Genomic DNA, 25,436 nt, shown 5'->3' on the forward strand with positions numbered 1-25,436 from the left:
CTAAAACTCAATGACTCAATTTACCAAGATACTTACTATAAACTTGACCCTTCACAATCTTTGACCTAAATTCGGGGATGTTACATAGGATCTGAATGTGTATTATGAAAGATTCAGTTGTTATTTTCTCTTAGCTCCTCGGGTTTATATTTCTGTATATACTTAAGAGTTACGGGGAAATGTTGTCGGACTTTTCTTAAACAGTCAATCATGTAATACACATTCACATATGAGGTAAGGTATTCAAAAAGTGGGTTTAGATGCCTATCCTTGTGAATACTCTATCCATTATCCGATTTTTTGTTACTATTTCGATAATGATTTTTGAATCATCGACTTTTACTCTACCATTATCAATATTCGATCTGATTTACTGGTTACTTTACTCTTAAAAAATTTCAATATAATTTTTAGTTCTTGTAGAGTAAACACTAAAACTTAACTTATGTTTCAGTTGCAACATGTCTATTGATAAAACTTGGACAACCGCATTAAAACAAGTAGTCAAAATTTTCTTGAGAGGTCCAAAGCACACATCGACAACAAAGGTCAAATGAGATGGGCATGTAGGAAATGTCATACCAATAAATTAATACTATTATCCATAATGAAATTTCATATACTTCAACATGGTTTTCGTCCAAATTATAATATACGGAAGTATCACGGCGCAAGTAAAGTTCCTTCGGTTGTAGAATAAATAACATGTAGTAACGAGAGGGTCGACGTTATTATTGATGTTATGGAGGATGTAGGTGACAATGATACTAACCCAGATGAAGGGAACCAAGATACAGAGCGTGGTGGTTTTGATGAAGGATTTAAAAAGTTGTTTGAAGAAGTCCAATTAAAATTATATCATGGATGTACCTCATTTTCTTCCCTTGATTTTTTAGCAAAACTAATGCATATCAAGTTGAATAACAAATGGACTGATAATTCATTCAATCAGCTTCTTTAGTTGTTGCAAACTACATTTCACTTGGAAACACGGAGCAAAAAAAGGCACTATAAATGATCGACTTCGATTATGAGTCGATACACGAATGTGAAAATGATTGCTTTCTTTTCTTGAAAGAACATAAGTTGTTAGAAAATTATCCAGTTTGTAAAGAGACTCGTTGGGTTGATGAAAATACAAAGGATACGAAAGTACCTAATAAGATGTTATGATGCTTTCCCGTGACCCCCAACTATAATGTTTATACTGTTCTAGACACATAACTAAAATTATGATTTGGCGTAGTACTAGGAAAGTAGAAGATGGTACGATGTGTCATCCCATTGACGGTACTTGATGGAAAAAATGATATGAAGTATCTTAACTTTTCGAGATAACTCTGATATGTACACTTATGGCTTGATGCTAATGGTTGAAATCCATTTGCTAACATGTCTTCATAGTATGTGGCTCATCATATTGACCACTTACAATCCTCGACCATGGCTATGCATGAAAGATTCATGCTTCATGCTCACATTGTTCATTCCTAAGCCCAAATCACATGGGAAGGACATGAATGTGTTCCTTAGGGTGTTGGTGGATAAATTAAAGCAATTATAAAGTTTTGGTGTATGCACCAAACACGGAATGCCATGTATAATCTTTAATATGAAAGAAATGTTGTTATGTACAATAAAATACTAACTAGTTTGTAGTAGTCTATCAGGATGGAGCGGAAAATGGTACAAAGCTTTTCCGACTTGCAATGAAGACACTCCCTTCTATCGAGTAACAAATAAAGTTGTATTTGTTTGTCATCGCTAGTTCCAAGATGTTGACCATCGACGGGGAAAAGTATGGATTATAACATCGAGCAAATGACAAGAGACCCACCATGATAGTTTAGTGATGAAGAAACATTAGGGCAACTAGATCGTCTATTATCTCGTCCACTGTGTAAAGTAACTGCTAAACTGGTATTAAGAGAGTTCATGAGGATTTCGAGTTAAATTGTTCTAAACTGAGCATATTCTTTGAACTTACATATTGGTCTTCTCTTGAGCTGATGCACAATTTGGATGTTATGCATATTGAAAAAATGTAACTGACAATATTTTTTGTAATCTTGTGATAAATGATAAGTCTAAAAACACATCAAATGCTTGGGCGGACTTGACAAAATGAACATTCGAAAAAGGAAATGGTAGAAAGAGAGGTGTAACAAGTTCCTTAAACCCCATCCATCATACTTCTTAATAAAAATTGATCACAATCGTCTTTTTTAGTTTATAAAAGATATTAAATTGTTAGATGGGTTAGTTTCTAACATCAATAATAAAGTAAATGAAAACAATACTAACATTATCGGGGTGAAATCTCATGGCTGTCACATTCTTATTCAACCTTTTATATACAATAGAGTTAAAGAGCTTTTAGCCAAAGCTACATATCCACCAATAGTAGAGTTTTTTTTTTTTTTTTTTTTTTTTTTTTTTTTTTTTTAAATTTCTTTAAGAAAATTTGCTCAAGAACACTATTTGTAAAGGATATGAAGGAAGCGAAGGAAACTATTATTCAAATATTATTCAAATTAGATGTGATTTATCCTCTTATGTTTTTTGACATTATGGCTCATTTAGTTTTACATTTACCTGATAAAGTTGTTAGTGAAGGCCCGATATGTCTGAGGCATATGTATCCCTTCAAAAGGTATATAAAAAAAAAAATAAAAAACTATGTTAGAATGAAGGCGAGGTCAGAAGACTCTATCGTTGAGGTTTAAGTTGCCAAAGAAACATTAACATTTTTTGATGTACCCTGAAGATGCCTAGAATTTATTCAATCACCCCAAAAGAAACAAGGATGTTGCTATAGAAGAAACAAAGTTGGAGGTGTTTCAGTGTAAATGTTGAGCGGCTAGAGCAAGAAAATGAAAAATGTCAATCGAAGAGAGAAAAACAATTAGAATAATATATTCTTGATAGTTTTGAAGAAGTCATACAATATACTGTGTAACTGTTCTTATCTTGTAATTATGTATTTGTTTTTAATTTCATCCTGTTACTAAATCTATATATTTTTGTCATCAATGTAGTGAATTAAAATTATTTCATCTATAAATAGATAAAAACCGAATTCCGTAAATGGTTCTTTTAGAAGGTCTATGATATGCAAAAACAAAAATCTCTATAATTTAACAAGGAGTTATCATCTCATTCAATTAGTACTAATACTTGAAAGCCAATGAGCAACACAAAAATCTGGGGATTTAACTAAGGGAGAGAATAAGCAAAAATATGATGGTTAGCTAGAAGAGATTATTGATCTGAATTATCCACATAATTATTCTAATATACTTTTTCGTTACAAGTGTTTCGATACTAAAGGAGTTATATCTAATAATAATTTCACCAGTATCGATGCACAAGGCGAATTGTGTAACACCTACAAATTTAGGCTTGAAAATAAAGTTGTTATAAGCAATAATTATGAATTTTAAATAGGGATTATTTATAAATTATCTTAACCAAATTATAGTATTTATGATGAGGATTTCATACACATAAAGAATGCTCTAATTCGACTTCAAGTGAGGAAGTTACGACATTCTAAAATTTTTCTTTCAAATAGTATGTCATAAATAGTCAGTTGGAGATAGGTTGCTTATTAGTCTTAGTAATCTAAACAAAAGTCATAGATATCGTAAAAGAGAACTCATGCATATAGATATCGTCTAAATGTGACTTCTTAAGAGGAAGTTAGGATTTTTAGAACTTTTAGCGTAGCAATATATGACTCAGAAACCGAAGTAGAAACCAGTTGATTGTTATGAAAAGAAATTTAAAAGAGGGTTTAGGATCTCGTCCATATGTTTTTTTTCGATATAAATACAATTGAGAACGGATATCATATGAGGAAGTTATGTATTTTTAAAGGACTTTAACAATCTAAGTCTGTTAAAAATATAGCTTTAAAAATAATTTCACAATTAGCTGATAGAGTCTAAAAAATGTTGTAGATCTCGTCCAAAGCTTTCTGGGGATATCAAAAATGTCGAAAATGGAGATCGTATGAAGAAGATACAATTTTATGAAGGTGGGGCGTGTACCACTATATTTGCGATCATGTAATCAAAAGTAATAAAAATCAGAGTACAATCCCAGAGGTCTTTACGCGGAATCCATATGAGTGTGTGTGTGTGTGTGATGCGCTGCTACACTACCGGCTACTTTCGCTTAGACGAAGTGGTACCTGAAACCAAAACTGAAACTGTAAGCACAAAGCTTAGTGAGACCCCCCCATCATACCATATACCATACATAACACATACTTCCAGGAAGATCTGGGTGCCTGACCTACCCCTTTAGTCCTCTCGAACGGTAACTGTTCCTAGCATACCTGGGTGCTGGCCTCCCCTTTCGATCCTCTCGACCGGTAACCTAGCATAGCATATCTGGGTGCTGGCCTACCCTTTCGGTCCTCTCGACCGGTCATCGGGGACTATTTCACCCCTCTATTGCTACTATCAAATAAAATCATTGCACATAAGATAACTAACATGACTGGGCATTACACCCAATTTGGTCCTTTCGACCGATATTGGGGTTTATCCTTCCCCTATTATCACATAACACATAACATCATAGCATACTAGCACGTAATCATAACATAGCACACATACCAGGCAATTATCACGAAGACAATCATCTCGACTATAACTCATACTAGTGGGCCGACCTTGGTGCCGTAGACCCACTTCTACTGGAAGGTAACTCACCTCGATGTCATGTAAAATCCGTACAGTCCTCGGCACGGGTATCAACTCGTCTCGATCCATACACAACGATCTTTCTCTATTATTATGCATACCAATAACCCTTATAGGAGTCAACCTAAAGCCAAGAAAAGTCAACATTGGTCAAAGTCAACACCCAGTTGACCTGAGTCGCCGAGTTGGTCTACCAACTCGTTGAGTCCATACTCCACTAACCCGATCCAACCCCGACTCCACTCGTTGAGTCTAGCAAGAACTCGAGGAGTTCTCCTTCAGTCAAACCATTGGGACCATCTTCATCCAACTTGCTGAGTTCTTCCTTGAACTCGAAAAGTTCATCTCCTTCATAAGAATGTGTCCGGTCTACGACTCGTCGAGTTGCATGAACAACTCGTCGAGTCCATCTTTAAAAATTGGGAGATTGCCTTGGACTCGTCGAGCCTGTTCATACACTCATCGTGTCCCATGATTCCCAGGTCCCTTTTCGTGTGTAAACATCTACGGGACATTCCACCCTAATAACTGGTCCTTCCACAGAAAGGATTTTGTGGTTAATACACCGCGACCCACCGAGTCCCAAGAACAACTCGTCGAGTCCATCCTTGACGAACACTATACAATCAATTTAAATGGGTCACAACACCACAAAATCATAGATCTGGCCTCATAATGTCCATTTCATACGTAAAGTTTTCAACTTGATGCACATGCAAGGGGTCTTTGGCCCAAAAATCCATAAAAGATGTCCTCCAAGGTGCATGGGGTGTCCATGGCAGCAAAATGGGCACCTTTGTGCCATAAAACCCCCCAATAGACCTGGATCAAAATCATACACTGACTTCCAACACTTAATCCCGAATATAACCTTTCTAGGGCTTAGAAAGATGTTGTAACATCCTAAAATACGACCGAAATTTATTTTGTTTTAATAGTAATAAAAATCATATACTGATCGTCATATCATAAAATCCATACGTCAAATATCTTAACTCATAATAAAATGTCGTGAAACAATTGTATCAAATCAAACTATGAATCAAAACAAACTCCCAGGATAAATACTGAAGCTATGGTGTGTGCGATGCCATCATCCTGAGATTTTCCCCTTATTTGCGGAAGTACCTGAAACCAAAACTGAAACTGTAAGCACGAAGCTTAGTGAGCTCCCCCAAACTACCACATACCAAATGATAACATATAAGCATGTACTGGGCCTTGCCCACTGCATCGGACCGAAGGCCGGAAACTGCATCGGACCGTAGTTCGGAACTGACTGGGACCTTGTCCCCTGCATCGGACCGATGTCCAGAACTAGCTGTATCGGACCGAAGTCCAGAACTGACTGCATCGGACCGAAGTCCGTAACTAACTGATCATAGCATAGCATAAACAAATATCAACTAGCATAACACACATCGTCATAAACTCATATACTGCATACTATGTCAAGCCGTAGGCCAGAACACATATTACCTAAATCCTGTTTGAGCCACGAAGGCATCAAACACACTAAAAAATGCATCGGACCGAAGTCCGGAAACTACTACTAACTAAACGGGCCGGCAATGTGGCCTTAGACCCATTCCTACTGGAAGGAAACTCACCTCGTAGCCTAGCTTTTTAAAGGACTGCTCCAGAATCTATCTGTTGCGTCTCCGGTTTCACCCCGGCTACAATATCCATGAGCACCATCAATAAAATACTGATAATAATACTAAGGGTAAAATGACTCTCCTACCCTTGGTCCAAGTCAACCTATCTGTCAAAGTCAACATTCAGTTGACCTGACTCATCGAGTTGGGGCTCCAACTCGTCGAGTCCTTACTCTTACTTTCTTGATTCCACTCGCTACTACTCGTCGAGTTTTGGCGCAAACTCGGCGATTTCCTCTTTGCTACTAACACTCCGACATTCTGCATCCGACTCGCCGAGTTGTATGAACAACTCGTCAATTTCTCCTTCATCAGATGATCATTCTAGCTGTGACTCGCCGAGTTGTATGAACAACTCATCGAGTCTGTTCTTGAAGTATGAAGATTGCCTTGGACTCGCCGAGTCAGGGCATTGACTCGCCGAGTTCTTCCACGAATGAGTCTAACCCTCTAGCTCACCGAGTCCATCTCTCACTCACTAGTTCCACTCAGCATAACTCGAAAAAGGAAGAACAGCGAACTCACGACTCGAGTCGTCGAGTCAGAAGAATGACTCGTCGAGTCGTATGCATGCAAACATTATATACTCGATTCTGCTTGAAACCAATCCATACCATTAATAGATCTGGGTTCCTGGGACTTGATTTAGATGTAAAGTTTCCAACTTTACATGTAAATAACATCAAATGAAGGTTTTAAGGTTCAAAGCACACTAAAATAGTAGATCTAGAGCTTCCATGCAAAATGGGTCCATAAAGGTGCTAGATCTAAGTTTCTGGAATTCAGACCTAGCTAGATCCAAATGCTAATCAACTCCATGAGTCCTCTGTGCTACTACTAAGCTAAGAAATGGTTCAAGAATAGCTTTAATTGCTTCAAGAAGGGGATTTAAGCATAGAAACAGAAAAGGGCCAAGATATACCTTATTATCTCCTGAAATTCCTCAAGGATCTAGGATCTTCTTATTCTCTTCTTGATCTACCTTCCTTTATCTCTCAAGATCTTCAAAGAACACACCAATAAATAACAACTTGAAGGCCCAAAAATCAAGATCTATAAACAAAGATTCAGCTTCATTCCTCTAATAAGTTGAAAATGAGCTCCAAACTCTGCATCTTCTTGTTTCTCCTTGCTCTTAGAAGTCTCCTTCTCCTTTCCAAACTTCAAACACAAAAAGTAGCACCACAAGGCTCAAGAACACAATATGAACGGCTAACGTTTTGATATACAGCTTTCAGAGGGTGATAAGGATGATAGAGGCTGAGATAAGTTGTTTAAATAGGGTGCAAACCCTCAAATTTAGGGTTTTTCTCAAACAACACCTATTCGCCGAGTCAGTCTTTCGACTTGAGAGTACGTCACTTAAGCTGCCCACGAATCTGGACTCTACTCGATGAGTTGCTCCTCCAAGTTGTTGAGTCCCAAAGAAAAACACAAGAAATGCTTGAATTAATTATGTACTAGGAATTGGGTGTTACAGGTTCTTGACAAGAGAATCTTATATGTGAAGAGGTTATTGAAATATAAATGGTCTTGAAAAGTTTCAAGAACTAATCAAGAGTAAACCTAGTTTTTTTTATTAGTAGCACACGATTTGAGGTTTATATCGTGTTGACATATTCTTGGTTTATGTGCCATTCCAGTAGAGTTGACTATGCATGTGAGTTCTAAGAGTTCTAATTTGAATGCATAAAGGCAATGCACCTTGATCAATGAAAGTTCATTGATCTATATGGGTGAGTAGCCTGGCTACTTGGAATACATGGTAGGCCCTTGCTCTCTGAGGCGGCAGGAAATAAAGATTGAACAAGTTCAGTCCATATGAGTTTAGATTTGTCAAAAGCTTCACATGGATAGGAACACATACACCATAAAATCAATGTGTCATAAGGTTTCTCTCCTTCATGAAAATGATTGTGAGGGAACGTTTTCACTAAGAAGATTTTAAGGAGATAGCGATTGTGTAAATTGCATTCTCAAATTCGATTATGATTACGACATCCCTCTTCATATTTTGAATTGTGAGAAATAGCAATTAGTTTGAACATTCGAGACTTATTGGTAGAAGTTCTAGAACTGTTTAGATACACATCTGAGCTATCTAAGGAAAGGTATATGAGGTTAAGAAGCTTAGATAAAGGCTTATCCAAGCATCTCATATCAGAAATATGAACTATGGTTAAGAAAGTCAATAAGTATTGTTTTCTAGAAGTTTAGCTGATTTTTTAATACGTGTCAAAGCTAGTGGGAGCATAAATGTTATGATGGTATGGATATAATTATCATGTTATTGAGAGGATGATTATTCATTTTTAAGTGTTGCAAGCTAGCAATATTAATTATAGAAAACAAAAGTTTCACTTTGCAAAGTTGCAGGGGTAGAAAAGTTATGTTGCTATAATTAAGAGAGAAAATATTATACTTTGTTTCAAATTCCAAAAGCTTGGATCGAGAAAGTTTAATCAAATTTAGTCAAAGGACATATATGGATGTTATGTTGAAAATGTTCACTTAAAAGGATTCTATATATGACAATATTATAGAAAGAAACTGGTAAAGTATCACATATTTCTTTATGAATCATGTCTTGTACGCTTTGGGTGTAGGATCGATTGCATATGCAATAATATTCAATTGTTCTAAATTTTCCAAATGCCTAGGCCGTTAAGAGGGAAAAAGGACTGGAATCGGATTTGACTAAAATAACTAAACAACTATCAAGGATGATCTAAGGTTCGCCAATGATCGGTCGCTTGTGGACAGATGGAAGTATAGTAATGGATAGAACGTATTAACATTATTATTAATAGATAAGACTCTATTTAGAATGAGTTGTCATATGAAAAATATGGAAATGTTTCCATATTGGGAGTTGGACGTTAAGAATTTATGTCTAGATTAGAAACTTTTATGCAAGAAGGATGTTCAAAGGAATGTACTTTGAATGTGATACTTCATATCTATGGAATTGTCTTGTAACAATATCCAATAGAGAAATTTGTAATTTCATTGGCAAAGTCTTGATGACTTTGACTCTATGACATTACGAAAGGATCATTGCATAAAATATTAGAATCTAGCATATTCTAATAGTGGCAAGAATTTGATATTCTTATACTAGTGATAACGATTAGGAATTGTGAAATGACCATCATCGGAAATGTTTTCAATTGATCTATTTTACAAAGTAAGGACCAAATGTAAATATAGTGTGCACGCTTGAAGCATGGGATAACAGTTGTTATAATTCAAGTAATAAATTGATTATCTGAAACATTATACAATGAATAATGAGTAATCAATATGTTGAGTAAATAAAGGTGTGTTATTTATACTCAAAAGTTTTGGGGCCATATACGATAAATATTATTCTTGTGTTTCACTTCGCATGTGTTGAATTCCCAAATAATAAGATTACTCAAACCACCCACAGTCGATAAATACTTTGGAAGTTGGTATTGAAGCTAGACTGTCATGAATCCGATTGTAGATTGTCTAACGCGTTTTAGACGTAGGAAAGGTTTGTTGCAGTATTCATGAGTACTCCTAAAATAAGATTTGACTATTGGATTAAACCCAAACTCCCTTGGATCACTTCATGGATTTTATCACGAGAGATTCGTGAGATGAGAATATCTTACATTCTTCAAATGGAGACATATAGTTGCAATTTACGAGTTGTTGCTCATTGATAATATGTAAATGCACCAATAACTTGGTCTTCTTAAACATATTGTTGTGTGTGATTTGATGAGTAAATAGAGCAAGCATATGAGTCAAAGTTTATCCATTCCTTTTACCTAAAGTGGGATAAAAGCGATATATATGGACCCCTTGATGATTTAATGATGACACCCTAAGCGCTTGGCCAAGCCGGGACTAAGTTGATGTGTTTATTGTTGTCTGTTGTCGGTCGTCATAAATCAGAAATCGGGAAACAACACATAGACTGAGAGAATAATTATAATACATGTCTCATGTCTATACGATTTCTAGAATGGAGGAATATATGATCCCTTATCTAAAGGATGCATTACTGATAAGATTAGAGTTGACAACAGCTTTGGAAAGCTACGATTGCTGATCAAGTTCTAAAGTCATACTTGCAAAATAGTTATTAGACTTATCCAAGTGTGAGACTATTGGATTAGGTGCCGAAGCCTATAACTATTTTGGTATGTACTTGACCCGATTATTAGCATGGTCCTTTTGGGTTGCCTTCACCATAGAAACTGATAGGATTATTTAAGGAGAAAGAGGATTAATTTTGATTTATTAATATATTATGTGAATAATATATTAAAAGAGAAATCATATTGTTTAATTAATACTGATCAAGAATTAAGTTAGAATTGATTTTATGGTCAAAGGAGATTAATTAAATTAAGGGGAATGATACTATAATTATAAGATAGTTACAGAGTTGGGCTTGAGATCCATAAGGAAGCAATTGATGAATTCTATATGGGAGTCCATATATAAATCATCCAAGGGGACTTCTAGAAGGATCTCGGGCTGCTTAATAACTAAGCAACTAGATTAGGGTTTCCAAGTTGAAAACCCTAGTAGCCTCAACTATATAAGGACCCCTAAGGCTCCCAAAAATCAGGATAAGCATTGCTAAGAGTATCTTGTACATTTTTGTTTCCTCTCCACTCTCTCTCTCTCTCTCTCTCTCTCTCTCTCTCTCTCTATCTTGTTCATTATTTTTGCTTATGGTGTTTGTGACTCCATTAGAGGTGCAACACTTGGGGAACTAGGCTTTCAGAAGTCAAGATCAAGAAGGCTTGTGATTGTTATTGCTACATAAAAATCAAGGTAATATTCCTAACCCTATTCATATGTGATTTTAAGTTTTGTATACTAGTCAATTAGGGTTTATTACATTGGTATTCAATGTTGTAAGTTCAAATTAGAAAAACCTAGATCAAAGCAATTATAGTTGTATTAACACCATATGAATGTTGTTATGCTCATAATCCATCATCACCATCGTGGAATTTGCTAGGGATTCACCACCATAGACTTTGCTAGGGATTTATCACCATAAAATTTGCTAGGGAATGACCACCATGGAATTCGCTAGGAAATCACCACCATGGGCTTTGCTAGGGATTCACTACCATATTGTGATGGAATCCTACTACAGAATACGTGACAAAATACCATCTACAACAAATTTCATTTCATTATCACATTTGCTACATAATGATTGTATCCCTAGAAACCCCTCACTATGAAGTTTTTTGGGATAGAATTAGTCGTCACAAATTTCGTCAGTATTCGTCTTTTGTAACGGAATTTCAGCTTTTCGCAATGGAATCCTTCACTAGCAAAATCGTATTTTTCTTGTAGTGATAAAATACATTTCTTGGAAATGTCTTGAGGATATTATTATCACTTTTTTGAGACAAATTCCACAAATTAAACCTTTTTAAAAGGATACTCTAATTTATTAAGCATAAACAAAATCTCTCTTTTTTGGCTGTAAAAAAATGGGGTTGTCACAGCTGGTATCATAGCACTAGTTAAACGAACTAGGAATATTATAGGTTTTCTAGAAATAAACTTGTGAGATGACTGTTTACCATATTTAGGAAGTAGGCCTGAATAGACACTAGCACTAGCTTATTCTAGAAAAGATGCCTAAAATTGATTTATATGATGCCCTTATATGCTTTAGGATGTTCGGATCTATGGTCTATTGCCGACTGGATCTAGAAATTTATGTGTTTAGATTTCTAAATGTATAAGTACTATATTAGAACTAGCATGTAATATTTCAGAGTGATAAGGAGGATTATACGTCTATCGTCTATAGAATCTTTCTCTGTCTATATTATCGTCACTATACACTGAATGCCTGCTTTGGTGTATAAAACGTGATGGTTAGAATATGTAGTGGATTAGGAAACTTCAACAGTGACCGATACCCGAAGCCACGAGTGATTGAGCATACTTTAGAAGTAGCAGCTGCATGTGAACCAAACACGTTGATCGGAGTTCAGGCGATGATGCAGATGATGTTAGCAGATCAAATGGAGTAGACTAGGGTTCTAATTCGGGTGAATGGAAGAGAAACTATGGAACCTATTGTGTAAAGAAGGCTGGAAGTGGAACAGTTAGAAGAACAGAACTACAGTAGGATTGCCAATTATGTGAAACCTCGTTTGGTTAGAAGGAATAAACTAAATGAAGGAGATGATGGACGTGGTTGCAAGTACATGGATTTCTAGTTTTTGGACAATGGTTTCATTATACCTATTTCATTACCCTGGGGAGCTCTAGTGTTATTTGGGAAAAAGAAAGATGAAAGTATGAGAATGTTGATTGATTACAGAGAGATGAACAAGGCAACAATAAAGAATAGATATTCGTTGCCGAGAATTGACGACATGTTCAATCAACTACAAGGTCCAAGTTATTTTTCAAAGATCGACCTAAGGTTAGGATATCATCAGTTAAAGGTGAGAGAACAGGATATCGAGAAGATTGCATTCACAACACGATATGGACACTATGAGTTTTTGCTTATGTCGTTTGGACTAATCGATGCTCCATCATCATTCATGGATTTAATGAACAGGGTTTGTAAACCAATAGGATCATGGCAGACACTTGCGAGAAGTGTTAGAAGTCTTGAAGAGGGAGAAACTGTATGCAAAGTTATCCAAATGTGATATTTGGATTCGAGAAGTCCAATTCTTGGGTCATGTTGTCAACCAAGAAGGGATAATGGTTGATACAACAAAATTTAGAGCTGTGATGAAGTGGGAACAACCGAAAAGTCCCACACAGATCCGAAGATTTTTGGGATTAGCCGGATATTACCAAAGTTTTATCCAAGGCTTTTATTCGATCGCTACTCCTTTAACAACTTTGATTCACAAAGGAGCTACTTATACTTGGAGTGATAAGCACAAAGAAGCATTCAAGCTGCTAAAGAAGAAGCTATGTGATGCACCGATTCTTTCTCTACCCGATGGAGTTGAAGACTTCGTTGTTTATAGCGATGCATCTAGTGTTGGGTTAGGTTGTGTTTTGATCCAAAGAGAAAAAGAGATAGCATATGCGTCTCGACAGCTGAAGGAGCTTGAAAAGAACTACCCCACTCATGATTTGGAGCTAGCGGTTGTAGTATTTGCTCTAAAGATATGGAGGCATTACCTTTATGGCTCGAAGTGCAAACTTTTCACTGATCATAAGAGTCTCCAATATCTCTTTAATCAGAAAGAATTGAATATGAGGCAACGATGCTAGCTAGAGTTACTTAAGGACTATGAATATGAGATACTTTACCACCCTGGTAAAGCAAATGTTGTCGCTGATGCTCTTAGTCGGAAAGTCAGTCTTGAAAGAAAAAGGACAAGAGCGTTGAGGATAGGAGTTGTCTCGAAAATTATGGAGACTATAAAGAAAGCTCAAGATGAAGCTTCTGAAAAGAATGACCGGAAGGAGGAATGTTTGGGTAAAACGTTGATGTTTGGTACAAACGGTCATGGATTGAAGGTATTCTAAGATCGTATTTGGGGTACATAAGTCAGGAGGAATAAGAGATCTTCTTATGGAAGAAGCTCATAATACCATGTACTCAATTCATCTTGGCAGCTAAAATGTATAGGGACCTGAAACCCTATTACTGGTGGCTGATGATGAAGCTTGACATTGCAAAGTACGTGGCAGAGTGTGTGACATGTGCGTGGGTCAAGGCATAACATTAGAAACTATACGTGAGTTTAGAACCTTTGCCTATACCTATGGGTAAATAGGAAGACATTGCTATGGACTTTGTCACTAAGCTGTCCAGAACACATAATGGTCACGACATGATTTGGGTGATCATTGATCGCTTCACTAAGAGTGCGCATTTCATAGTAGTCAATGAGAAATGGTCTATGGATACGCTTGTAAATTCTTACGTGAAGGAAATTGTGAGGCTTGATAGTATTCCATTAACGATTGTGTCAAATCATGACAGCCGTTTCACCTTGCAATTTTGGAAAAGTCTACAAGAGGAATTGGGTACCAAGTTGTGCTTGAGTACAACTTATCATCCACAAACTGATGGTCAGAGCGAACGAACGATACAAAGCTTGAAGATATGTTGAGAGCATGTACCCTGGAATTCCAAGGTAACTAAGATGAACATTTACCTTTGGTAGAATTTTCCTACGCTAATAGTTTACACTCGAGCATTACGATGGCACCTTATCAAGCATTGTATGGACAGAAGTGTTGTACGCCGTCTTGTTGGCTTGAGGCAGGGGAAAAGCAGTTTATGGGATTGGAGATAGTCCATTAAACTGCTCAAAAGTTGAAAATAATTAGAGAGAGAATGTAAGCAGCTCAGGATCGTCAAAAGAGCTATGCTGACAACAAGCGAAGACCGATGATTTTTGAAGTTGGAGATTCAGTTTTACTTAAATTGTCGCCGTGGAAGGGACTTATAAGGTTTGGTAAAAGGGTAAGGTTGAGTCCAAGGTTTATTAGACCGTTTAAAGTTCTTCAGAGGGTTGGGAACAAAGCATACAAGCTCAAATTACCTGAAGAATTGAATGGTATTCATAACACCTTTCATGTGTGTTACTTGAGGAAATTCATGGGAGAAGTTCCCAGCATGATTCCACTTTCGGAATTAATACTTGATGAGAACAAGAGGTTAATTGAAGAGCCAGAGGAAATCGTTGACCAAAAGACTAAGAAGTTGCGATGCAAGATGGTCGAGTTAGTGATTGTCCATTGGAAACATAAGAATGGGCCAAATCTCACCTGGGAGACGGAGAGTTACATGATGAGTCGCTATCTGCATTTTTTTGTTGATGTGTGATTCCGGGGACTAAATCATCCTAAGGCGGAGAGAATTGTAACGCCAATGTTTCCAGGCTACACATTAATGATGTTGTAATAGTCTAGATTAGCCTTTGTAACTCATTTTTAAATAATAAGAATGTATTATTTGAGTATTATGTATTTTATGCTTAATTGAACTAAGAATAAAAATAAGCGTAAAAATAAAATGTTAGTTAAACCCGATATTTATGAAGGAAGTTGTAGTGGTCATGACAAGGTTTCCGAATATATACAGAATGCCAAAATCTGAGTTATAACGAAAAAATTATGACTTATCGAAGTTTCGCAACAGAACCGGTACGACATTGCGTGATGTAAATAGTGAATTTTCGATAGAGCAATATTTAGCCTTAGTGATCTAAACAAAAGTCGTAGAGTTCGTTAAACCAAGAGCGTGCATAAAAAGAACGTCCAAATCTGACTTTGTATGAGGAAGTTATGATTTTTCTAAGTTTCAGCTTAGCAGTATGTAGCTCGAAGTTTGGATTTGAGATCGAGTGATTTCTAGCTGAAACAACAAAAATTAGAAACGAAGATCTTGTCAATAGTAGTGCAACGGTAAAAAGACAGACGAAAACGGACGTTAGACGAAGAAATTATGAATTTCTAACGGAGTTTTCCTATCTCGGCCTACTAAAAATAATATTATTAAAATAAAGTCGAAATTAGCCGACAGAGGCTAAACGAGAGTTTTAGAGAATAATCTCATCTACGCGGGTATATAAAGAACGTCAAAAACGTAGATCGTATGAGAAAGTTATGAATTTCTAAAGTTCGAGGCACACATCCCAAAGAGGGAACGCCCCACGTTCAATTGGGGAACACCCCACGTTCAGTACTTGGCTCTGTAGTGGCCACATCGATGCTGACTCAACGGATAAGGGATAGGAACGGAACCCCGCTCCTACGCACCGCATTCAAAAGGAACGCCCAACGCTCGCCGCAGACTTCAATACTATAAATAGAACATGAAGCCAGCTGAGGTTGGTTGCCAAATTTATTTTTTCTCTGCCGTTTTACCTCGTTTTATATGCAAGTTATAGCCCGAAGCCCAGGTATCATTCCCGAGACCCGAAGCCCCGAGGATCCTGAGAAGTAAAATTTCTGAGCCAAAACTTTGCGCGTGAGAAGCCTGATTTTTAATAAAGCATCATGGTTTCACCGAAGAATATTACTCTTAGAGCCGTAGTGTGGTCCAATCATCTTCTCATCAATTGAGTGTATATTCCCTTTCTTCTAACACATAGATATAAAGTATCTACTTTAGAATACGTGTTACGTGTGTATAAATATACGTGTATATATATGTTATATGTTTATTTGGAATGAGTATTGAATGAGTATCTTATCAGTTTTTAAGTTGCATATGAATGCATATGTATGTTGTTATCTACAAAAATGTTGGGTAGAACTTGGATAGATAGTTGATGTGTGATAAACTGATGAGGCCTCGATGTGATTGTGATCTACTTGTCTAGCAGAATATGGATGACGACCACAGACTTTTCTAGCCAATTCAGTGGAATGCTGGCAGGCTCATAACATGTAGGTGTAGTGAACTTGGGTGTTCATTTGTTTTATTCTATCCCTTCATGGTTGCCTTTAGGACATTTATTGTTGAGGAAGCCCCTTTGCAATAGTGTCTGTCCCGATGCAATTTCCTAGACTAGGTCCCCTGTGATTGTTATTGTTTTAGGGACGTAAAGTGAGGATAACGGGAATAGATAATGGGGTTATTGTTGGTTGGTGAAATTAAATATAAATATTTATTGTGGGTTGAAAACCCTATATGCTCACCAGGCTCCCAAGCCGGACCTACTTAGTTTCTTTGTATTACAGGTAGTGGCGAAAGAGTATAAGTTGGAGAACTTGTGAAATTGTTTTTCTTTATAGACCAGTAGTTGCATGTAACTGTGTAAGGTCTATGTTTTATTGTTTATGCTTTTATGTCTATATCGGAACATGACATCCCGAGTTTTGATAATTAATGAAAATACATTTCTTTACGCAATGGTTTGATAAACCTTATTTTATCATGTATTGTTTTGGGGACAAATTCCGCAACTCTTTTTAAAGCAATGGATTTACTCTGAAATTATTTTAAAAGCATAAATGAAATTGGACTTTTCTGTCCGTGATTTTGGGGATGTCACACACACACACACACACACACACATATATATATATATATATATATATATATACACACACACACACACATGCTATACAAAACCAATGATAGACAACCTCTTGAGTTGGTAATTGAAAGGGCTACTTACATACTGGTTGGGGTTGTATATGATTGCTTAATTTGGGAGGTTGACAATTATATGTGGCACAACATCGTTTATGATAAGGATGCACCGAAAGATGTGTTTGAAGCAAAAAAGAATGAAATATTTTAGTATCTTTTGGTATATTATTTATAAATTTATATTAAACATGTAAATTTGGATTCTTTTTAACTTTTTAACTTTTGGTTTTAGACATTTGATTTTCAAGCAACTTCAAATGATAAGTATCTTCACTATTATGGTCATCCATGAATAATCAGATATGTACGTGTTATAGAGACTGCAAATATAAATCTCATGATAGTTTTCAGGGTTTGCAAGAGTATATATATATATATATATATATATATATATATATATATATATATATATATATATATATATATATATATATATATATATATATAATGTAAACACAGAATGCCAAAAGAAGCAACTAATTAAGAGTCATGGAAGGATGAGCACCTAGAGTAGTACTTGTTTCAAAATAGTAAGTTACATGTTCGAAATATTTGTTCAAGTCTAACATATTTGTAATGTTTATTCAAGTATAACATATTTTGTAATGTTAAACAGAGTTAGAATACACTTGGAGCATATCACCGAGCACATGTCAATAAACTAGGGGAATTCGTTAATCCTTTTGGTCGAAGAACAATACGTAAGTTTTTATTACTTAAAAGTGAAATAGATTTTTGTTTTTTACGTTACATTTGATTTTATATTAATAATATTTGATAATACAAAATGCTTTAGTTTCATAACCTCTTCTGGAGGTGATGCGAATTCGTTTAATTGGAGAGATATTTTGGATAATTTGTTAGGTGCACAAAATGAACCCGTGAGAGGCACTCGTCCTAAACCTCATTCGTCAATTGGAGATATTATCCCTTGTTTATAAACTAGGTCAACTAAAAGCTTTATTAGTTTAAGAAAGTTACTTTTATTAAATTTTGTGTCAAATTAGGTGTCTTTTTATTAGTATAGATAGAGTGTATATGTAGGTTATTTTTAATAAAGTTGTAAGTCCTTACCTAAAAGTCTTGCATTCCAAGTATTGTTTTTTCTATTTTTATGTCCCTGTTTGAGTTCACGCTTGCAACACGAACATCAAATTGATTTATTGTTTTTATTGCACTTACAAATACCTCATTTAAAATGAGGGCAATAAAAGTCAAACAAACAAATGAGAATAATACATTGGTATTTTATCGTAACCTCTAAAACTTAAAGGAACCACGAACAGAAAAAAAAAATATTACAAGAATAATAACCTTCAAGCACTCAATTCACTTGTATACCCTCCCAAAATTTCATACATTTTTTTCTCAGTGATACATCTCCATGTCATGTTATAGAAAAACCTAACTTACATTAAAAATCTATCATTTGGACGTACTGCATAAATAAAACTGAAATAATTTATAAGACAAAAAAAAAAACGAAAACAAAAAGATCTTAGAAAAACAAAAACAAAAAACAATAGATAAAAGATCTAAGAAAAACAAAAACGAAAAACATGGAATCAAGTTTCTGGTTGCTCCTTTATTGAAAACATATTAATGTCGTTGGCTAGTTTTTCAACGTTCAAAGAAGATGAGCCTTTAGGACCAGTTGCAATTTCAATCTTTTTCTTCCACTCGATAGCCTTGCTCCTCATTCGTTTACCCTTCTCTCCTCCAATCAACTCTCTCGTTAGCCTCTCGACTTCATCCCTGTTCACGTTACTATCGATCTCCATGCCAACTTCCCATTCCTTGCACATTTGCCTACAATTAGTTGGTTGGTCCCATAAATATGGCCAACATAGCATGGGGACCCCAGCCGATAAGCTCTCAATAGTCGAACCCCACCCACAGTGAGTCAAGAACCCACCAACTGAAGGGTGCTTCAATACTTCTTCTTGCGAACACCAATTTGCGATAAAGCCTCTCTCATTTATCATCTCTTTGAGTTCTGGAGAAAAAGAAGTTGACTCTCCAATAACCAAATCAGGCCTGATGATCCAAAGAAAGTAATGATTGCTATTAGCAAGCCCCCAACCAAACTCAAGCAACTGTTCTAAAGACACTTTTATCAAGCTTCCAAAATTGACATAAATCACGGAATGTGGTTCCTTTGATTCAAGCCATTTAAGGCACCCATCTTCTTCTTTCCACAGACTGTAGCCCTTAATATCTAACTTCTTTGTTTCTTGTTCAAGTTGTATCGGATTTAGAAGCAACTCCAATGGCCCGATCGTGTAGACACGAGGAATCATTAGTTGGATGGCTTTGACGACGGTTGACTCTAACTCCTCAAATGTGTGGAGAATTATGTTTGGGACTTTCCTAGTTGCCTTGATGGATTCAATGACATAATTATAGTCCGCATCATTTGGGTTTGTCGTTCTAATAAAGCCCGGAAGGTCCTTTAAACGGAATCCTTCTAATCCCGGAATGCAATCTACTACTGTTTCTAGATACCCATTGGTAATGCAACTTTCATCTGAAACATTAGCAAAACTTAGTTATGATAATAGACAAATAAGTAAACCTTCTCCAAAAGATTAAATCAAATTCTTTCTTAAAATTGTTATGATAATGAACAAATAGGTAAACTTTTTGTAAAATGTTAGTACAAATTCATTTCTTGTAAGGAGTATAAATTTTTTGGGTTTATGGATATTTTCAATCTTAATTGGCACACTAATACGGTTTGTATCGAAAGGGCATCTTATTTTATACAGTTTTTACTTAAAAAATATCTTTAAAAAAAATTACTTTTTTGGGTTCTGTTGTTTTCAAGAAACTAATTAATTAATTTGATAATGTGATTCTACAGTAAGCTAACACTTGTGCTTCTTCGTCTCTCACGACTTTGATTTTGAAAGTATATTACGACGTCTGATTCTTAGTACTTATATTCATATACACACGTTTACCAAACAATATCAATTTTGAACATTTTTTTTTTTTTTTTTTGCTTCGGAATTGGAGGGAGTTAAGAGACTAACCTTTAAGTGGGATAAGTCCTTTCTCAATTAGAAGTGGAGCTTGGTAATAACCCATGAAAGCACAAGCAGGAAATGTCCAAAAATGGATGATCGGGACTTTAAGCTTCTCAGCAGCTTCAACGGTGAAAGGCATCATACCATCAGCAAGAATACAAGTAACTGGACTCTCTACCCTTCGCATAAGGTCAACAAAGGGATCCAAGAAGTTGACTAGAATAGAGGCAGTGACTGCATACATGAAGTTTGGTGTACCCTCGGGAACACCATCGGGAATAGTCTTGAACTGGAACCCTGGTTTATCATCGAGAGAGTTTGACCCTCCGGACTTGAGTAATTGCTTGTGGTTCACCTCGGTGTTGACGAAGGTTATGTTTAAGCCCTTGTGGTGCAGTAGCCTTGCTAGTTTTAGCATGCACTTGATGTGGCTTTGTGCTGGATATGGTACGAACACCACATGTGGCTTGGTTTCAGCTTTCACCAGTAGGGTTTCCATCTTGGTGTATACGCGTGTGAAAGATTTATGATATATTGAATGCGTAGCCAGACGCTTGTTATATAGAGACGAGAAGTGATTACGTGAAGATATTGTGTTTGTGTGGATTCGAAATGTCAAGCAAAATAATTTATGAAACACGTTTTATACGCTTAATAATTTGATAATTTAAGAATAAAATGTTATTTTCTTGGCAGCTGGCGACAGGATTTTATAATCAAATAAATAAAATTCCTCATATGTGTACGTATAATTGCTAACCATACAACAGTTCTCTTATAAACTATATAATATATAACAATGATACATTGTGGCTGTTCAGCAACCCTCCTTTATATTATATTATTATTTAATTGATATATCTCTATCACTCTCATCTCATGTAATTTGGTCCATGTTCCTATACCTTTCTTGTTTGTACTTTTTGAATGATTGATGCCTTGATGGTCGACCTTGGATGTTCACGTGCTGCTTCTCCATATGTGGTCCTCTATACTGTCTTTTGCTAATTTTTTATTTTACTTATATTTAAAAATTTATAATTACATTTGATACACTACAAGAAATATATCCTTTAACGGCGACACTTTTAGCGGCGACTATTGGCTTTACCGGCGACTCTAGCTAGAGTCGCCGGTAAAGCCAATAGTCGCCGCTAATAGTGTCGCCGCTAAAGGGTTGTCACCCGAATCCGCACTTTCCCCCTACATTGCATCTCAACCGTTCGATGAGATATCCAATCCAACGAGTGTCGCCGCTAAAGGGTTGTCACCCGAATCCGCACTTTCCCCCTACATTGCATCTCAACCGTTCGATGAGATATCCAATCCAACGAGTGGGGTGCCTTATCCGGTCTAACCTAATACCGGCGACACGCATGTCGCCGCTAATTGTCTGCTAAAAATGACGCGGTACCCTTCCCTCCAGTTTGTCGCCGCTATTAACAATTGTCGCCGGTATTGACCCTCGCGTCGCCGCTAAAGGTGTCGCCGCTATTGATGATCCCAGATAAAAAAAAAAACGCACGCAGATTACAGTTCCTTCTTCATTTCCCTTTCTGTTTGCTTTGAGTTCCTTCACCATTTTTCCGATTTCTTCTTCAATCTGCTTCTTTCAAGCAAATTTCTCCCCTCATTGTTCCAAGCAAGTGTCCCTAGGTGTGGTTAAAGCTTTGGGATCAATTTCTACCTCCATTTCTTGAAGAAAGGTAAGTTTTATTTTGATAATTCCATTTCTTGAAGAAAGGTAAGTTTTATTTTGATGATCCCTTTCTGTTTGCATGTTGATTTGGTAGTTTTGGTTTTGTGGTGGTTATTTGCTAAAAAGTTTGGTAATTTAGTTTTTGTCCCAAGTGCAAAATATAGCAATGTACTTTGGTTTTCTATCTTACTTTAAAAATAACAATGTATTTTGATAGTTTTTGTTATTAATTATGTAGTTGGAAAATATAGCAATGTACTTTGTTTATGTTTGACGATCTAACTTATAATTTTATATATATTGTTATTAATTATGTAGTTGGAAAATCTTCGTGCAATGCTCGCCGACCCGGCATGTAGGGATGAGCTTTATTCGTTTTTTCAATCCCAAAACAATCAAGGAAACGATGGGAACAGCGATGAGGGTATGTAAAGAATGGGTTTTATTTGCATATGTTGTCTCGTTTTGCTACTTAGTAGAATGTAAAAATTTTGTTGTTTTGCTACTCGGATAGTATGACTTTTGATATTTAATTGTATATTGGATGTTTGTTTGTAATAGGATGTTTGTTTGACACTATTATGTTTGATATTTAATAGGATGTTTGTTTTGTAATTAGCGTCGTATTGGTTTTGATATTTAATCCAATATTGTTATTACCGGCGACACTTTTACCTGCGATATTATCACCGGCAACACTTTTACCTGCGATATTATCACCGGCAACGAAAATCGTTATTTAAAAAAAAAAAAATTGAAAACAAATTACCGGCGACACTTTTACCGGCGACAGTTATCATTACCGGCGACACTTTTGCCGGCGACACTATTACCGGCGACATATGTCATTCCCGGCGACAACATTATTAGCGGCGACAATTGTCAGTAGCGGCGACATACTAATAGCGGCGACTATTATCTTTAGCGGCGACACACTGATCAATAGCGACGAGTCAGTACCGGCGACATTTGGGACTTTTACCGGCGATTTTTGTCGCCGGTAATGGCCTTTTTCCTTGTGGTGATAGTCGGATAAAAATTGTGTAATACCTAGGATATACAACTAAATATATTTTCCCTGTGCCAAATTCGAGACTCTTAACAAGGCCCCTGGCCAACGGTAGCTGGGTGACTTCTCCGGCTCTCTAATGTCAAAACTAATTGATTTGTATATAATAAATTTCTTTCGCACACCTATACACATAACTAAGGTGATTTTATAGCTGCGTCTATTTTGACATTCTATGTCTTTCACGTCTTATCATTCCTTGTCCTTTTTTTTCAACATTTTTAATATTTACAATGTATGCTATCGTACACTAAAATATCAAATTTACAATAGTGGCACCTCAATTAATGGAATACTTATACGTTCTAGTGGACTTTTTGGTTAATTGCAATTTATAATTTATATTTCTAACAATTATAGTCCTTTAATTTTTGTATGATTACATTAATTTGACAGCGATAATGATTTAAAATGGTAATATATTTTTCGATTTGTATATATTTAATAACTGTGTTATTTTTTTCCGTCTATACTTAACCATTCAACTTTTTAAACGGTACACATTCAGTTTTATGACTGGTTACTTCAGATAAACCGAAAAAATGACTTAATATAGTAATATATTTCTCACTTTGTACACATTTAATCCTTAATATATTTTAAATAATCAGTAACAAAATATATATACAAATCAAAAATTATATTATCCTTTTAAATCATTAACCTAATTTTATAATATAATATTTTTGTCTTTATTTAATACAACATATCATGTACAAAACAACATGCAAGTTAATCTCGTCTTCAGTTTTAGTGACAAGTTTTAGATAGCGACTAATTTTTAATTGGGGAAATTATCATTGTAGCCCAACTATCTTTTGTATTTTTGTTTAAATGGTCTCTCGTGACTATTTTTTGATTTTAAAGGGCTTGTGCTTGTAATTGATCGGTCACTTTTGTAACGCCTTGTTTCAAGGAAAATGAAGATCTATCTTCATGTACACAGCCATATCAATGATTATGTTGGCTGATTTGAGCTAGGAGGAGTTTAAGAAACGGATTCGTGCGAAGAACGGTTTGAGAAAAGGATAGTAGAATATAGTAAATGAAAATGACAGTTCAGGAGGGTTTAAACAAATATTAGGTCTCATTACTCACACACACACACACACGTGGCAATGACATAGCAGCTTTAATCTACTTGGCAATAACGTGACATAAATAAAGATCCTAGTAGGATGGGTGTGACCGGTTGCACCCTTTAAATGTTAAATGTAAAATTTTAAACTATAAAATTATAAGTACAAGCCCTTTAAACACAAAAAGATCATGAGTGACCATTTAAACTAATATACGAAATAGTTGGGCTACAGTAACAATTACCCTTTTGATTGTTTTTCACAAAATCATTGAAAAAAGACTTGATTGGTAATTTTCTAAAAAAAATAGTATTGTGAATTTTAAACATATATATTTCTTATTTACTCAAGCGAACGTAATTAATTACGTGGTTAGTTGAAATTATAGATCTTATAGAATAAAATATGATATTTTATAATAAAAATATTTTTTATTATAAATTTATATGGTAGAAATCAATTTAGAAATAAACAAAATACTAAAAATGATAAAAATATACAAACAATATGTAGAAACTAAATAAAATGGTTTAAAACAGTTATACATAGAAATCAATTCAATATGGAATAAAAAAAATGTAAAATGATTGTTATTAGACTTTTTTACTTATTACATTTTTCAATGTGGTTTTGACTTTTACAAGATGGTTTTGACAAGGTGCCAATAACAACACCCATATGAATCAATTCACAATACCAATGAACATCTATTTTGTGCTTGTTATATTTTTTTCTACAATGACAACTCATTGTTTTAAGTCGGATGAACCAGTTTAAGTGCCTAATCAGGGGCTATAGTCATTGTAACATTTTATTTCGAATTGTTCTCATTTTGAATTAGTGATCACATGATGGAGTACTATCAAGCTACGGATACCTATGAGGCTTGGTTTTGGACCCGGTTGAAGTAGGAAAATGTATCTTGGTTGCTCGGGTATTCCGTTTGAGCTCTTCAACCAAAGGGGTACTTTGGTAATTTGTCAGCTCGGACATTTATGAAAAGTGCATTTGAGATCGGGATATTTTATGGATGGCAGGAATTGATAATAGTGTTGAGCGTCTCGATACCTTTATATGGATATAAGG

The 25,436-nt window shown here is 35.5% G+C and overlaps 1 protein-coding gene across 1 annotated transcript; it reads right to left on the reverse strand.

Moving 5' to 3' along the window:
- Positions 1 to 18,917: 18,917 nt before the first annotated feature.
- LOC145040885 (UDP-glycosyltransferase 85C2-like) lies at positions 18,918 to 21,107 on the reverse strand. Its single transcript, XM_078988774.1, has 2 exons — positions 20,510 to 21,107; positions 18,918 to 20,001 (listed from the first exon to the last, which is right to left on the reverse strand). The coding sequence occupies exons 1-2, from the start codon at positions 21,000 to 21,002 to the stop codon at positions 19,040 to 19,042; spliced, it is 1,455 nt and encodes a 484-aa protein (XP_078844900.1). The 5' UTR covers positions 21,003 to 21,107; the 3' UTR covers positions 18,918 to 19,039.
- Positions 21,108 to 25,436: the final 4,329 nt, after the last annotated feature.

This window comes from Lactuca saligna, chromosome 1, assembly GCF_052625555.1.
Source record: "Lactuca saligna cultivar CGN05327 chromosome 1, ASM5262555v1, whole genome shotgun sequence".
Lineage (NCBI taxonomy): Eukaryota > Viridiplantae > Streptophyta > Magnoliopsida > Asterales > Asteraceae > Lactuca > Lactuca saligna.

Coding starts and splice junctions, on each gene's coding strand:
- LOC145040885 (XM_078988774.1), bottom strand. CDS start 21,002: ATGGAAACCCTACTGGTGAAAGCTGAAACCAAGCCACATGTGGTGTTC. Junction 20,002..20,509: donor AGGACTTATCCCACTTAAAG/GTTAGTCTCTTA, acceptor CTAATGTTTCAG/ATGAAAGTTGCATTACCAAT.